General features: G+C 33.1%; 1 protein-coding gene across 1 annotated transcript in view; it reads left to right on the forward strand.

Moving 5' to 3' along the window:
• The first annotated feature begins 3,917 nt into the window (after positions 1–3,917).
• LOC149772713 (aminoacyl tRNA synthase complex-interacting multifunctional protein 2-like) overlaps positions 3,918–18,905 on the forward strand; it is a 40,395-nt gene continuing 25,407 nt past the window's right edge. Inside the window, exon 1 of the mRNA XM_089947467.1 lies at positions 3,918–4,102. Coding sequence (XP_089803593.1) covers positions 3,950–4,102 — 153 coding nt within the window. The 5' untranslated portion in view covers positions 3,918–3,949. The remainder of the gene's footprint in view (positions 4,103–18,905) is intronic.

The following is an 18,905-nucleotide window of genomic DNA, read 5'->3' on the forward strand; positions in this document are numbered from 1 at the left end:
AGCAACTATTATTAACCACGCTGACAATCGAAAATATCTTTTCAGAATAAAATTTGTCCTGCTAACAGAAACAGGTGATTGGATTATCCGTAACAAATATGATCCTGTGCGTCATAGTGAAAAAATTGCCATAATGAGTAAAAATTCCAAACCAGGTCTATTGTTGGTATTGACAAACCGTATTATGAGCAAGCATATCCTGTAACAGCAGTTATTTATGGAATCTATCCGATAAACGAAAAATCCAGCGTTGATAATCTGAAACCGATGAAATTTTCAAAAATAAACTGTGTAGCCGAACGAGTAACAGAACATTTTACCCTTTCGACTCGTGGAAACGGTCTAACGGATAAAAGACGTAAAATAATAAACGAGTGGGGAGAAATGGTTAAAGATAGCGGGGCGTCTATCAAAGATGTCGCTGAGTTAGGAAAAAAAATAAAAATTCCCAATAACCGTAGCGACGATAACTGGAGAGATTTTGTATGAATCAAAATATAAATCAAAAGAAGCTTCGATTGAAATAATTGATCATAACGCGTACGCGTGGACTAGCGCAGTAAGTGTTTCCACGAAATCGAACTGTTAAATTTTATTCTGGAGGCATGCTTGATTTTATTAACGAAATAAGTAAAAACTATCCTGTGTTAGTATGGTTATTTCAAAGTTCTGAGAACAACGATGGAAGTATCATGGAAGAAAAAAGTTAATTTGATCAGTTTGTACGACCAAATGGTGTTATTTATCGAACAGATCTTCACACAAAAATGAAAAATCTTGCTCTGCGATATACTGATGATACTGACGAACTACTGAGCAACTGTTTTACTGTTCCATCAGTTGCGGCTCATTTTGCTAGAAAGAAAAATTCGTGGAAACCAACTAGATTTGATTTTCTTGATGATATAATATCGAGTTGTGTAGAATATGGACACAGTGGACTATGGAATACTAAATACGATCATAAAGATGTTATTTCGGTTGATATGGTTGCTTGTTATCCGGGAAGTTTTCTCGGATACGGAGATTGTTCTGTATACTTCAACAGATTCGGTCATCCGACACACGAAATTACGCGAGTATCGATAAATGGACCATTACCGGATTTTGACTTAACTGGATTCGCTTGTATCGAGTCATTCGAGTTTGCTAAAGATCTCCATATGATTTATTATGTTTGGTTCGGTAGGCATTTTTCAGATAAAATGTGGGCACCAATAGTACTATTATGATATATGCTCGATTATGCGATATTAATATCGCTGACGATCAGTGAAGCAATTATATCATATCGGAAACAAACCGAAGTTTGGTTACCACAACAAAAAGAATATTCCGATGATGAAAATCCTGATAGAACCGATTACGAGAATAAAATCGCAAAAGATCTTAGTAGAAAAATAATTGGTAAGTTCACCCAAGGAGGATCATATGATCATAAACGACATTGTACAAGATTGATTATGGACGATGCTGAGTTAGATTTTATAATCGCTGACACAACGAAAAGAAATACGTTTATAAGTCGAGAAAGAGCTTTCTTGCCAAATGGAACTAAACTAGGTACAATTGTGAGCTACATGGACGGTGAGTCACCTCAATATACTCATTTAAGATCTTCAATGCTCGCGTACGTTTCGATAAATCTATTATCGATGATAAATAAGGTTTCTGAGTTTGCTGCCAGAGTTGCTACGGATTCGTTTTATATCAGTAAAAAATATTCAGGATTGTTTGAAAAATTAAATATCGATACTTGTGCATCAAGGGGTTCGTGGAGAATAAAAAAAGAAAATATAATTAATTATTCCGAATCCGCTGATGTTGAAGTTAAAGATATTTATTGTAAAAAATATCAATCGTTAAAGCTATCGTCGTCACCATCGGTGTACGATCCAATAACCAAAATAAAACGGTTTATCTAAACGGACCTGAAGGTTCTGGTAAAACCACTCGAGCAATCGAACTATCTCAGAACTCAGATATGATTGTTTTAACTCCTACACACAGACTCGCGCGAGAAATGAAACAACGAGGAGTACAATCATGTACTTATCACAGCTTCTTCCGATGGAAGGGTAATGCATGGACTTCTTCGAGGATGGGAGAGAAATACATTCCAAGGATTATAATCTGGGAAGAAATATGTACAGTATCATCAGAAACATTAAAATATTTCTTGATTGGTTATTAACAAGAAATACTGCTGTGATAATGTGCGGCGATCATGGTCAACCACCACCCGTAGTTGGACCATCTCCACATGATTGGCTGAGAAATTTCGTTGATTATTACGAAGAAATAAATGATGATCATAGAGCGCTTGATACAGAATTAAGTGAGTTTAAAAAATTAATCAGACTACAACCGAATAAAATTCAATGTCAAATTATGCGCAAGGTGATTTCAGAAACTTCAATGAACGACTTACTGCAAACGTGGAGACCAAACGATTTGTTAGTGGCAAGTAGAAAGATAGTTCGTGATACACTTCAGTTGCGGTTGTTTCAGTTACATAAAGAAAAGTTTCCAAAGTTGCCAGTTCCGTTATGTTATCGACCAGCAGATACACGGCGGCAGAATATTGACGTTGATATACCAGGAGAGTCAAAGAAGAAACAAAATCTCGTTCTTAATGATATTGTCGCAGTTGATGTCAATTGATTTCTCAGCGACAAGAAAACGAGAACCACTCAAGCATTATCGTGCGTTACCGAATTCCATCAGGATGATAATAATAGGACCATCTGGAAACGGAAAGACACAGTTGTTACTTAATCTTATAATGAAATGGTTAAAATGGGATAAGTTGTATTTGGTAGCTCCGTCTGTAGATGATCAACGATGTTATGATGTACTTAAAGATTTTAATGAAAACGCAAGATTGTTGAATGTTGTTGTTGTTGTTGTTCTAGGGTTTAACGCCATTTTTCAGCACAAGATAGGCTATACATGGCGGCCAGTATAACTGGTGGAGGAAGAACACTGGAAAACCCAGGGAAGAACCACCGACCCACGAGAAGCTACTGGCAGGCTTTCCCACGTAACCACGCTAGCCGAGCCTTGGACTCGAACCCACGCAGACAGAGGCGAGATGGCAGTGATCCTGAACGGTGAGCGCTTTAGACCACTCGGCCACTCGGGGCCCCGATTGTTGAATGACGATGTTATCGAGTTTATAACCGATATTAATGAAGCACCGTCCGTAGATGATTTAGACGGATTTATTAATAATTTAGTTGTATACGATGATGTGATGCTGGACAAACAATCAAATCCAGCTAGAATTTTTTCTCTAGGTAGACATAAAAACACTGATGTGATCTATGTTGCTCAACGATACACACAAATACCAAAAGTAATCAGAGACAACTAATATTTTAGTTGTGTTTAATGGAGTCGATACTCATACGTTGCGAAATATTCATCAAACTTGGTGTGGTGGTGACATGGATATAAATAAATTTAAAAACTTTTTTTCACGAGCGCAAGCTACTCCACACGGATTTATTACAATAAATTTACATGATTCTAGAACAAGATATCGTGTGGGTATTGATACAAATTTTGGATAAATTTACAGCAGCAGGGGAGGTGTGACCTCAGGTTGGTTCGTTTTTGTAATATACTCGCCATCGACATGTTTTCAGTTGGAGAAATAACGTGGACTAACCCCCAAGAGGGAAATTCTTTAAGGAACTTTCTCGGAGAGTCCTCAGTGTATTTAGTTATTTTGATTTTTAAGGTTATTAATCCATTTTTTTTAGGAAGGTTTATTTCGGTATTTGGACGCTTCTACAAAAAGGTCTGTTCACCCCCCGCCCCCCATGCTGCGCATGTTCGTACTCTTAAGATTAATCAAACGAAGTCGATATTTACACTTTGTGTTCAATGATCTTAAGACGATTTTATCTGCAAGTTAGGGACAACATTTTGACGCAAAGGCAAAATGGCTTGTTATGCCACCGAGAAAGATCATCACAGGCCTCAAATTTTATTTGGGATGTATCGTATCAAACCCATTTACCAAGGAGATCTGATATTAGAAAAACCAGAATGCGTGTACAAAATGAAAAATCTTCATAGTGTAGAAAAGAAAAAGGTAAAATAATTTGTGCAAACCTGGCTTCAATCATGCATTTTATGCCATCGACACGTGCTTTGTATGCCGTCACTTTAAAGTTAAGAATGTGTAGAATGGGGGATCTTTTATTCTTTAGTAGAATCTTCTTGATCCGTTAATTTGAAGGAAAACAGAATGGGAACTTGCGAAAGTGCACACAACGTTCACAATGTTTATCCTCGTTAACTTTGGCTTTGATGATGATGTTTTAACGGTGTCATGATGAATAATCTTCCGTTGAAATTCTGTTGTCATTGTTGAATTTGAACTGCACTTAAGGGATGGTTAATGGTAACGCAGACGTGCTTCATAGGGCAATATCGCTAAATTTCCCCCCGCGGCGGGTATTTAATCGGATGACGATCTCGATCACATAAACACTTGGAATCTATCATACTTTGAAAGCCGTACTGGAGATTTAAAAAAAAAATGTTTTATATTATTCATATATAATGCAATCAAATAAACATACCCACAAGTGTATCCAGCTAATAAACGTTTTTCTTTAACACAACAAAGGTAAAATGTTGAGTCTGTTACTCTATCATAATTACCGTTTTTAACCGTAATATAGAATTGGTTGTTATTGTAGTAGGGTTTAAAGCCTTTTTTCAGTACAAGATAGGCTATAAATGGCAGCCAGTATAAATGGTGGAGGAAGAACCTGGGAAAGTTCCAGAAAGAACCACCGACCCACGAAAAGCTACTGGCAGGCTCTCTCAAATAAACACATTAGCCGAATCTGAGACTCGAACCGATGCAGACAGAGGTGAGATGGCAGTGATCCATAACAGTGAGCACTTTAGACCACTCGGCCACTCGGGGACCCCCATATAGAATTGGAAGCGATGGCAATGATTCACAGTTTGTATAACATCAAAATGTTATTTGAAATTATTCCTTTCTTTGTATGGAGTAAGTCTCATTATTGTCAATGAATAGCAGAGAACTCGCCCCATGGAGAACTCGCCCTGGGAGAACTCATCCCTGGTGTCAGGAGAAGTCGCCCCATGGTGGTCGGAGAAGTTGCCCCACTTCGCCTGGAGAAGTCGCCCCAAGGATCATATATAGTAATTCTGAGATGTCACCACATGGTTGTTAAGACTTTATTTATTGTTGTTTTTCTTCAACTTAATCAGTGTATCCCCTAGGGGTGCAAGACTGAGAGTCAAAAATCACCATGGTGTCAAAACTGGGGGTCAGACTGAATTTAAAACAAACTTTGGTATCAAAACTGGGGGTCAGATTAAAAATTTGGGGGTCTCTGAAACACAAATGAGGGTAAAGGGAAACACTGTTAACCCTTTACCTCATGCAAGTGTCTTTGGACGCCTCTACTCCATTCACATGGATGTGCCTTTTGATGCCTCTACTCCATTCGCATGGAAGTGCCTTTTGACACCTGCTGTACACATCAGCCATTTTGAGCTGGTTTTCGTAGTGTCACCTTCGGGGAAAACCCCCCTGTTAGATCCTACATTCATTTCTGTGAATGACAATTACGTCAGATCACGTGGTTGCTGTTTATGCACTGGTCGATATCTGCTATTTAATGTAACTGGGTCGTAATCTCCACTCTCCAAAATGTCGGTCGCAGATTTCATTCAGTACTTACGAAGTTTTCACGCTTAGAATCACAACTATGAAAGATTCAATAACTTAGGTAAAGTCTCTGATATTGACGTAGGCAGCAATTAGTTTTTATAAATTATTAAATTCAGATGACTAAGTGATGTAGATGCAGATGGAAAACATGTAAATTTCGAGTATGGGAAATGGCGGCTATGGTTGGTCACGCGGCCTCACTGATTCAATAACTTAGGTAAAGTCTCTGATATTGACGTAGGCAGCAATTAGTTTTTATAAATTATTAAATTCAGATGACTAAGTGATGTAGATGCAGATGGAAAACATGTAAATTTCGAGTATGGGAAATGGCGGCTATGGTTGGTCACGCGGCCTCACTGACATGACGGTGAACGAGTTCTCTCAAGATTTTAAAGCACATAAAAAATTCTTCCGTGAAAAATAATTACACAGCTATAACAATTGGACTTTACTCTTAAATTTTTCCACATATAATAGATGTGTACCAAAAATGTAAAATGGTTAAAATTGCTGTTAAACATAACATACACTACATTGCTTAACAATTCACAAGCAGGCCTATGCGTATGCTGTTGACTAGGTAACAGGTGTTCTATTTATAGCACGCTGCACTTTGTCACTATGCTCTATGAGGTAAACGGTTAATAACTTATTAAATCTATAAAATTTTAAATTTTTCAACTTTTCCATTTGGTCATCTCTGCTTCTGTACATAATGAAAAATAAGTGTTATCTGTCCCTTTTGCTCTGCTCTTCAAATCATTATATGCATTTTATTTGGAAAAATAGAGAAGGTGTAAGCATGATGTGATGTTTGCAGTTTTATATATGTAAGGGTTCCAACCTAATAACTTAAGTCATCCTGAGATGACTTTATGGCATGGACCTCTATAACCCGAAATCGACTGAATTGGCGATGACCATCAATAAGCCAAAGGGTTATACTATCATCTCTCTAACTGAACAATTTAATCTGATTGTTCATTGAGATTTGCTAAGCATTGACGAATGATACTTGAACTCGATAAAAAGCATCATTGACGCCTACTCAGGAAATGCTGTCGCTACCGAGTTCATCATTATGGCTAATGTGCAGAACTCGGATGGTTTCTGAAAGATCACTTGTACTATGCCCATCATTTAGTCTATTTCTTCTTTTTTGTCAGTGTTCATAATTTTATTATTTCTCAGTAATTTCAAACTATTTCAAGTTGAACGAGAAGTTTAAAAAATATTTCACTACTAAATTACCGATGCAAAATAAACAAGATTACGTTATTTTATTATATATAAAAACACCATGATCACGTGTAAATGTTGGTGGATATTAGTTTCCTTGATATGAATATTTGTAGAGAGTGTTATCAATATTTTTTAATTACATTTACATCTAAAAATGAAACATGCATACTAGTAAATTTAATCGTCGGGTGAAAATGATTTAGGCGATCAATTACATTTTTTCAGTTCTTCACTTGAATGCTTCCAGATCATAAATATGTCATCTAAAAATCTGAACCAAAGAGATGGATTAAACTTTTCGTTTTGAAGAAAATCCTTTTCTAATTTACCCACGAAAGGGAAGAGTATGAAGGAGCTATATTAATACCCATTGACGTACCCTTTATTTTTATGTAATTCATATTATTAAATTGAAAATAATTATTTTCCAAGATAAGTTTTATTTTTTTTTTACAAATATCTTCACTAGATAGTGTGCTATTATTAGGGTTGTTATCAAGAAATTATTTACACGATTCAATACCATCTGCATGCGGAATGTTGGTATATAGTGATGTTACATCTATTGATACCAGGATTGAAATTATCAGATAGCTTGGAATAGACTTCAACTTTTTAATGAAAGTAGTTGTATCTTTAATGTATGAAGGAAGTGATTTCATTAAAGGCTGTAAAACACTATCAGTAAATTTTGATAGGTTTTCAGTATATGAATTACAACCTGATATAATGGGTCATCCTGGAAAATTTAAAGGTAAATTATGGTCAGGATTTTTATGAGTTTTGGGTAATATGTAGATTTGAGGTGTATGTATGTTAAGAGGGAAAGTATCAAATTCTTCATATACGGAATTATTATTTTTAGCAATCTCATTAATGCATGTTGAAATTTTGTATTTAATTTCTAATTGACGTTCAACATCTTTAACATAATCATCTTGATTCATAACAGTAAGAGTGTTTGACTTATCATCCTTTTTAATCACTATGTTGTTGTCTTTCATTAGATTATATAAAGACTTAATTTCGTCCTTAGAAATATTACTATGATATTGCTTTTTATGATTACCAGTTAATACATCTTTTGGGATCGCTTATATATAAATCTAAATATGAATCACGTACAAGATGACTTAATTCTGCTATGAAAAGGTTATTTGGGTGACAAGTTTTCGGATGACTTCTCCAACCAATTGGGGTGACTTCTCCAACCACTCTGGGGCGACTTCTCCAGATATGTTGGGGCGAGTTCTCCCAGGGCAAGTTCTCCGCATATACCATTGTCAACACATTCATGCATAATCAGCAGATTTTAAAAATTCCATTGAAATTTTGGCAATTAATAAAACTTTCTTATAAGGAATAAAGCTCATTATTATATGCACATTCTTGGATATGAATGATGCTTATTCCATCCAAGATGGAATTTCCATTTCATACATGCTTTAGTAGTGGTCTTTTATCTGTAGCTTATGTATGGAAGAAATTGCACGATTTGTAATATCATCGAGGGTTTTTCCAGTCCAAATATAAATGTATTTATAGTTCATAAAACCCTTGGTAAATATAAAATATAAGTGACTCATAAATTTGTAATTATTTCATTTTTTATTTCTATTTGTATAAATATTGTTATTTTACATTAAATGACATACATAATGAGCATGTGAAATTAGACATTGAAAGTGTCAAGTTAATAAAACTAGCCTTTATTTTTGTGTTATTACAAATAATTAAGTCTTGTGGATGAAAAAGAATAATTATTTTACATTAAATGTCTGCTCTATAATGTAACACAAAATAATTCATTTTTTCATGCAAGGAGTAATACATGTTCCTGGATTACTTCCTCATGAGCAAAGGAAAAGGTGCTAATAAAGTTTAGAAGCATGTGCAAATAAATAATGGGTAAAAAAAATAGGAATATGTATATTTTATGGACTGAGATTTGAGATGTTAATGGTATGGCTTCATTGTGCCCAGTTTATATATCATGTTTATTTTGGACCCAAGGACTTGACCATTTCTGACAAACTTTTGTTTGTGCATTGTTTACATGAATGGATTAAACCCTAGAGTATTCTTTGAGCGGGCCCGTCAGCTAAATCTTAAAGATGACGCAGCAGCATTTCGTAATTGTTAAGCTCTTTCCGATTATTTCCAGACTATTCCTTTGGTTGATATAAGTACCTGGACAACAGAATACAATATTATAGGCACAGAATTGAATGAAAGAATTGTACCGTATTATTTTTCCTGTACTAATTGTCCTAAGTGATGCTTAAAAATCCAATGATTTATTGTAGTTATTATTATATAGAAGATTTTCTCCTATGGGAAATATAGAGATTACCTCATATAGTCACCAAATTTACCCCGCCAAGTTCAATACACATATTACTTCCTTCCAAACTCTTGTATTTAGAATCTTCACCCCCAAAAATACCAATCCCCATTTTTATATAAACTGTCCCCCAAAGAAACCCTTTTCCCAGGAAAAACTTCCCTTTGAGTGGGCTATAAAGTTTGTCTACACCGAAAGAATGTTCTCTATAGTTAATTGCTAAATTTCCCTCGGGAGAAATGTAGCAATTACCTGTATAGTCACCAAGTTTTATATTGTAAGTTATATTTTCACAGATTTACTTCTGAGTGTTGTAGGAAGGGTTGTTGAAGACAGCATCATCCACTATTACTAAAATTTATTGTCATTTGGACTTGTGATAGAACTTTTATGACTTCTTGGGATTTAATTTACAATACTGTAAGTGTGTTTTAAATATTCACATTGCATTCTTGGGAAATAATTTATTTGTTGAATTTTCCAAAAGTTGTTGGTTTTTGCTCTTTTCAGCTACGTAAATGAAGACCATAGAGTCATAAATATATATATATATATATATATATATATATATATATATATATATATATATATATAAAAATTATAAAATAAATAATGTTAAACCTTTCTAAACGAATTCTAACTAATAGTGATTACATTCTTCTAGGTAAGGGATTATCATATTGTCCGAGAACCAAAGTACATGATAATATTAATTTAGCAGAAGCATTTTTCAAATACACAAGATCGTTAAAATTAAAAGAATTTTTCTCACAACCATGTACATCTTCACAATATCAAAATAGTTTTCATTTACAAAATAAGCCCTTTTACAATAAAAAAGAATCAACATTTACACCTTCTAGTGGACGAGATATTTATCTCGATTTTTATATTGAAGCAACTAAACAAGAAATTTTAAATAGCAGTCCTAAAAGAAAACATTTTACAAACATATCTAAAGAAGAACTAAATTCCTTACGTAGCTTATCGCAAGATGAAAGTATTATTATTAAAAAAGCGGACAAGTCCAGTACCATAGTAATAATGAATAAGCAGGATTATATTAAAGAAGTAGAAAGACAAATAAATGATGAAGAATATTACACAAAACTTTCCTATAATCCTTCCAAAGAAATGAAAGAAAAAATAAGCCAATGTATTAATCAAATCTCTGTACACAATTGTTCCATATATGATGAACTAGATATCTTCCCAAATAAAATACGCACACCTCAGTTTTATATTTTACCAAAAACACATAAAACGGTTGATAAGTCACTACCTTTAGGATATCCAGGTAGACCCATTATTTCTACATACAACTCAATTACAAATAATATATCGCAATATATTGATCACATTTTACAACCACTAATGAAATCACTACCTTCATACGTCAAAGATACTTTTGATTTCATTACCAAATTGAAATCTTTACCGAAACTAACTGAAAATTCATTCCTTGTTATACTTGATGTGGTTTCACTCTACACGAATATACCACACAATGATGGTATCGAAGCGTGTAATTATTATCTTGAAGAAAACGAATATACATATAAACTATCAAAAGAACATATTTGTGATTTGATAAAACTTGTGCTCAAAAATAACTTTTTTCAATTTGGTAATACAAACTATCTTCAAAAAATGGGAACAGCAATGGGTAGTCCTATGGCACCTGCTTATGCATCTTTATTTATGGGAAAATTAGAAAATGATTTTCTAAATAAATGCCACTTAAAACCGGATGTATGGTTAAGGTTTTTAGACGATATCTTTATGATTTGGAGTTATTCATTAGAAGACCTTTATTACTTTGTAGACAATTTAAACAAATTACATCCAACAATAAAATTTACATTCAATGTCTCTAGAACTAAAGTTTCATTTTTGGACGTAGATGTCGTGAAAAATGAAAATAATGACATTACTACCATGGTTCATGTTAAAAACACGAATATTCATCAATATGTTGAATATTCTTCATGCCATCCTAAATCATGTAAAAATGGGATACCATATAGTCAAGCAAAAAGATACAGAAGAATTATTTCGGATGATGCTGTTTTTAAATCATCTTTGACAGAGCTAGGTCAGCATTTTCTAAATAGAAACTACCCTATTGACATCATTAATACTGCTTTCCAAAAAGTATCTTCTCTTACACAGATTGATTCTTTACAATATAAAATCAGAAGTAAAAATGAAGATATCGTTCCTTTTGTTATTGAATATAATCCAAGTTTGCCTAATATAGGTAAGATTATCAATAAATATTGGGATTTATTAAACTTACAATCTAAAGCAAGTGTTAAATCGCTACACGAAAGCAAACCTACACTTGCATATAAAAGAACTAAAAATCTTAAAGATTTCCTAACTAATTCTAAATTAGAAAAACCATCATTTAAAATAGGATCATCAACTAAATGTAATAGACCTAGATGTTCACACTGTTCATTTATTAATGAAAATACTTCTTTCAATAGTAATAATACGAAAGAAACTTTTAATATGCGTTGTGATATTAATTGTGCAACATCAAATGTTATTTATTTGATAACATGCAAAAAATGTGGCATCCAATATGTTGGACAAACCAGTCAACAAATATCTAAACGTATGAACCAACACAGATCAGATATAAAAAATTATATCGATCAATCATTTTCATCTCATGTTGCCGCACATTTTAACAAAAATTCCCATTCATTGCAAGATTTCTCCTTCCAACCTATTGTTAAAACTGATCCTGAAATGGAACGTCTACTAAAGGAAACCTATTGGATTCACCGTCTTAATACGGTATATCCAAAAGGTCTAAATTCAAAAACTCTATACGACATTAAGTGAAAAATTTTTTTTTTTTTTTTTCTCTGAATTATGTCCCTTGTGTACAATTAGATATGATTATTCTACTTTGCAGAAAAAATGTAATTGGTAAAAGTAGAATCTAATAATATAAAAATAAGTTTACTAACTATTTAAAAATGAAATTGGAGTTGTAAATTAATTTTCTGTGCAATATAATTAATTATTTATAAAATACTTCATAGCAAACGTTATGAACACCATATTTGTTATACATATTTTTATTATATAAAATGAGTTCTAATACCCTACTCAGTAGCAGAACAAATTATATTAGTAAGTTTATTTTTATTTATTAATGTTATTTCTTTATTTTCTTCTTTACTTTCTCTTTTCTATTGATTTATTTTCTATACCTCTAATAAGTGTGCATTATACATAATATAAATGTTACTAGAACTGTTTATCTCTATTTATTAATACATTTTTATATATATATATATTCTAATTCTTTTTTGTTTTTATGTATGTCATGTACACCAAATCATATCAAAATATATTATTGTCTTTATTGGTATGACCCTATTTTATGTTATTTCTAATTATAATTAATACAGTTAGGCCTGTATAAACTTCAGCATCATATTTTCATTGTGCAATACTTAGTGTTTGAATTAAAATATTCAACGTCTGTATGCACTTAATATGTAGTAAATATGTCCATGCTTTTCTGTCTGTATGAGGAAATATTTATACAGTGATATAAAAAATGTTGATATATGGTTTTTAAAATGTACTAAAATATCAGACAATCTGATTTAATTAACAGTACATTTTAATAAAAAATATTAAAAATACATTTTTGGTGATGTCAGAGAAGATGAACTTTTAATATTTTGAATTGTATGTCATTCTTTACTTTCCCTAAACGTCTGTAGACCATTACAACATTTTGAATTGTATATCCTTCTTTACTTTCCCTAAACGTCTGTGGACCATTCCAACATTTTGAATTGTATATCCTTCTTTACTTTCCCTAAACGTCTATGGACCATTCCCATATTTTGAATTGTATATCCTCTTTTACTTTCCTTTCAAGTGCATGGAAAATTCTCAAATTTTGAATTGTATATCATTTTTTCCTTTCTCTAAAACACAATGGATTCCACCATTTTATACTGTCTTCCTACTCTGTTAAAAGATCACCTTATTCTTTCCGTCAGTTGTGAATGTTTCAAGATCACATGACCAAGTAGCTGAGGCCAACTGCCTTCTGTAACCATGAGAAAATTTTGTATGTGCACTGACTGTAAGCTGTTTTCAGTTGCATGATCAAGTAACCCAGATCAGATGCCTCTAAACCATGGAAAAATATTGCAGAGATCATCTGCAAGTGCTTGTAACTATGCAGTGAATGACTTATTTAGGAACAGAGCAAGATTTGACAATTGTTCATTTGCTATAAATTGTGGTAGGAACCTGTAATAATAATCTGTGGTCATTTGATCGTAAAATTTCATATTTTGGTGACATTGTCAATAAAGAAAATAGGTCAGAAGATTGTGTAATTTCTTCCAAATATTCATTATCGTTCTCTGTCTGTCATTTTCTCTCTCTGTTTGAAACACACAAAACATGACTGCTTGTAAAAATAAAATGGGACAGTTATCAAATAAACTCTCAAGTGAGACTGCAGCAGTCTAATCTGTCTACACATAGGAACATAAATCTTTCATCTTCCCCCCACTAATCTAAACTACTTAAAAATTCTTCACAAGCTGACAGTGACATTTTGAGACAGACACATTCATTTATCATATTAATCATAAAAAAGTGTCACAACTTTGCAAAATTGTGATCAGAGTAAAACAACATTTTCTGGTTATGCTACTTGGAGACAATACAGTTAAATTAGTCTTGATCGAATTTCTTATATTTGAAATAAATTTCAGCATTCAGAAATTGGCCTTAGGACATGTATATATTAGTTCTTAAGGTGTTATTGCTTTATTTGCACATAATGAAAATGATGGTGACGCTATGTGGCTGAAATTTGAAATAGATGTAGTCTGAATTGTAGCCTTTTGGAGCCCCACAATTTCAAAATCAATTTTGCTCAAGATTCTTTTGTCAAATGGTTTTCTCTTTCAGCAATATATACCTTGCCAAGCTGATTAATGAGTTAATTAATTTGATTTAAATTAAAATTATATTCCATTGTGTAATGACGACAGCCACACAAACCTGACTGAAAGAATAATTTTTGATTGTAGTCATTGTTTTCACATATCTCAGTTTCTCTGACACTGTTCTTTATACAGTCATGAAATTTGATGTGTATATCCATTTTTGAGCTTCACACTCAGGTCATAATGATCTGCTTTTATGCTCCAGAAATTACTTGGAATTCTTGCATTTAGCTTGTTTTTACAGACATTGTGTATGCAATCATGTGCCTTGATAGCTGTGTTCATCTTGGAAGATGCTGCTTCTAGAGCTGGGCACCATGAAAAATTCTGTACATCACACAATTTATGTGTTATCTGCAATACTGTTCAGTGCTATGGTATATTAGCAATCAACAATTCACTTTTATGGGGCAGGTTCCTTACACTTTAATTTCCTTCTTTATATTTAGTGGACTTGACAAATTATTCAAAGTTTACACAAAGTAGATACACTTCTGAAAATAGTAGGATGATTTGCAGTTTTACAAAGGAATATATATACTTAACACATTCATATATGCTAGTAAATTAGTGAAATATCACATGTGATCTTTTTTTAAGGTGGGGTTTGTTTTTATATTTGGCCTGTCCACAACATTTTATTTGGCCACTACTTTGGCATAAGTGACACAAGTCAAACGTGAATAAAGGATTATAGCTATAGTTATATCTGTAACATTCACCATTATTTTTGTGACAGATACAACTGTTTTGTAAAAACAAAATTAAAAATTATTTTGTCATGAATAATAAAAACATATTAATATCATTAAAGTTGTAATAAGAATACTCTGGAATATCCTTTCCATCCTGACAGAAACTACCAACATAATGATACATTGAAAAAGTATCATGGTATGTACCACTGTAAAAAATCTTGGCGGTAATTATAGGTGACTGCATTTATATGGGAAAATATGAATCAAGTTTTTTCGGATAGATGCTGCACGACCTTGGGATTGCAGTATATCCATCCGAGAAAATGAGTTCAAAATACACTACAAGAAACAAAGTAAGCGACTTTATGCTGTATTTTAAACTAAATACACAAGCACAGATTCATCAGTACACAACAACAATATTACTGTGTTCATAATTCTTCCCAGTGAAATTTGAACTTAGTTGTGCTGTCGACATGACTTTCAAAAGAAACTGTCATTTTGGTCTAACTAAAATTGAAATTTAAGTCATTGTGAATTAATGTGGATTGCAACAACTTTTCCATTTGGTCTGGAATTAATAGATATTGGTATTTATGTTGATTCTGTTAGATATTTTTGGTTATGGACTGGATTTATCTGTATCAATTCTACGTGAAGTAACATCTGATTTGTGCAGCGTTTGGAGCAGCGTTTTGACTTGTCTGCAAGTTTGTTTCTGTTTTGTCATTGAATGTTTGGAATCATAATGTGGGAAAATTATGAAGTCTTTCAGTTGTAATTTTCAAAAAGACGCTATGGAATATAATGTTCATTTGATTTTGAGTGCCATAATGAGGATGTAATTGCATTTGGAATATAGTCGAAATTACAGTACAATTTTGAAATGTGTAATCAAGCTTTGGAACCCATGACATGGTTCATGTAATTCGAAATTTGCAGAACTAAAAAAGTACATTTTGAGGAAATTCATGATGTAAAACTGTAAGTATATTTTTTGCTATTCTCATATCAGCTAAAGAAGACACCTTTATGCCTTGTCACTTGCATGTTATTTTCGTGGGACCCAGAAGTTTTGTAACCTGTCTGGCATCTATCGCTATCCTAATTCAGAAACATTGAATCAAAGTTTATGCGGAATATTGCAAAGCAGCTGGTATGTGACAGTCCACGAAATGTCAACTTTAGTTCATTCAGAAACAAATTTAATCAACCAAAATGTAAAGCGTCTACTATATGAGTGTATATGATTTATTTACAAAGTAGTTTCTAATACACTTTTGGTCACATGTGTCGTGCACATGAGTGGAAGGTGTGCAGTGTTGTAAAATATTGCACAATTCTGACAATATAAAGTTAATGGAGACAACAATGAGCATATAATAACCTGGAATACTGGAAATACCATGCACCTCTGCTATCTACTATGGGCGATGTTTACCTACTTTTCACACTCAACAATTATTTCCTGTTTTTGCATTTAGCTTGATTTCTGATGCCCTAGTTATGCTTACATGAAACTTGATCACTATATATATCTTCAGTGGTTCTACCCACCAGTCATAAATAAAAATGAAGATATTACAACTAATATGGCCAATACAGTAGCCACCTTAAAATATTTTTGCTACTCCACTTGAATAGGTGGTCATGGGTACTACATTTATATCCCAGATGATTTCAGTACTCAGTAGTTAAAAAGATAAAATGGTCTTATCCTAGATTGCTTGAAGTTCTTTTCAGCCAGTAAAGTGTCAGTCTCTTCATGGGACTCTTGTTATTAGATATGTAGAATTTTGATAGACATATCTTTATTGTCATGCAAAGAATATGATTATTGTAATAAAATATAAAGTCTTCTGATGAAAAGATATCTCCATTAACAATATATAGCTTTATTAAAAGTAAAGTTATCACGATGACAAAACGAGTATCTCTTGAAAATAGAGATATCACGTTTCAGATGGTTTTCCATCAGGGTCACAGTGATCTACTTTTCATGCTCTAGCGACTATGCGAAGTTTTGGGATTATGCAGAGGCAAAGATGGTTAGAGGGCATTTGAGGAATTTTTGTTTCTAAAACTGATCAATCTCATAAGAATTGGCAAAAACACTGAAAAGTGTTTATTCTTCAAATTTTAGGTGTATGAGGCTCTCTTCATTAAAATTTACATCATGTAAAAGTTTTTATTAATTACACTTGCTAATAAGGACAAGTTCTGTGTATCCTTTACTTAATTTCATTCGAGTAATTTTAAGATCAAGTAATACCTGCTAGTGATTATAATTTTGGTGTACTCATTATGATTTTGATACACTGAAGTCTTAACACTCACACATATATTGAACATACTTGTAGGTACCTGTACATTGATATAAATAAAATGAAATAAAGCATAAAATGCTGGTTTATTGTTTATTTTTGAACTGATGTTATTGTCAAACATTATTTTTATGTTGAACAATTACTGAATTAGGCAGTTGCATATTCTGAAGAATAGACACAGCATACCTGTACTTTCCCGTCACTCATGCATATTGCTCTAATGGAACTTAATAAACTGTACAACAATTTTCTTAAGTTGAAAACCTGTCTTTCAGATTGATTTTTGATGAGAATTAATCAGAAAACCAGTCGTTGCTATAAACGACAGCATATGATGTCAGGCAAAGCTAGTTTTATCAATGTGACTTATGAATAAGTGACTGAAAAAATGGGGAAACTTTAACTTGAAAGGATCTTCAATCAGAAAAAGGAAAACTCAGTTGTACTTCAGAAATATAGATATTGTAAATAAGTTTTGCTTTTGAATTGTTGTACTGATCGATGTGGATTTTGATTATTCATGACAAGAACTGATAGATGTTGATTTTGGCCATTCATGACAAGAACTGATTGATGTGGATTTTTGCCATTCATGACAAGAACTGATCGATGTGGATTTTGGCCATTCATGACAAGAACTGATTGATGTGGATTTTGGCCATTCATGACACGAACTGATCGATGTGGATTTTGGCCATTCATAACAAGAACTGATCGATGTGGATTTTGGCCATTCATGACATTTACTGATCGATGTTGATTTTGGCCATTCATGACAAGAACTGATCGATGTGGATTTTGTCCATTCATGACATGTACCGATTGATTTTGATTTTGGCCATTTATGACATGTACTGATCGATGTTGATTTTGGCCATTCATGACAAGAACTGATCGATGTTGATTTTGGTCATTCATGACATGTACCGATTGATTTTGATTTTGGCCATTTATGACATGTACTGATCGATGTTGATTTTGGCCATTCATGACAAGAACTGATCGATGTTGATTTTGGTCATTCATGACATGTACCGATTGATGTGGATTTTGGCCATTCATGACATGTACTGATCGATGTTGATTTTGGCCATTCATGACATGTACCGATTGATGTGGATTTTGGCCATTCATGACATGTACTGATCGATGTGGATTTTGGCCATTCATGACATGTACCAATTGATGTGGATTTTGGTCATTCATGACATGTACTGATCGATGTTGATTTTGGCCATTCATGACAAGAACTGTTCGATGTTGATTTTGGCCATTCATGACAAGAACTGATTGATGTGGATTTTGGTCATTCATGACATGTACTGATCGATGTGGATTTTGGCTATTCATGACAAGAACTGTTCGATGTTGATTTTGGCCATTCATGGCAAGAACTGATTGATGTGAATTTTGGCCATTCATGACAAGAACTGATTGATGTGGATTTTGGCCATTCATGACATGTACCGATTGATTTTGATTTTGGCCATTTATGACATGTACTGATCGATGTTGATTTTGGCCATTCATGACAAGAACTGATCGATGTTGATTTTGGTC

This window comes from Sinohyriopsis cumingii, unplaced genomic scaffold (assembly GCF_028554795.1).
Source record: "Sinohyriopsis cumingii isolate HCF-2022 unplaced genomic scaffold, ASM2855479v2 utg001237l, whole genome shotgun sequence".
Lineage (NCBI taxonomy): Eukaryota > Metazoa > Mollusca > Bivalvia > Unionida > Unionidae > Sinohyriopsis > Sinohyriopsis cumingii.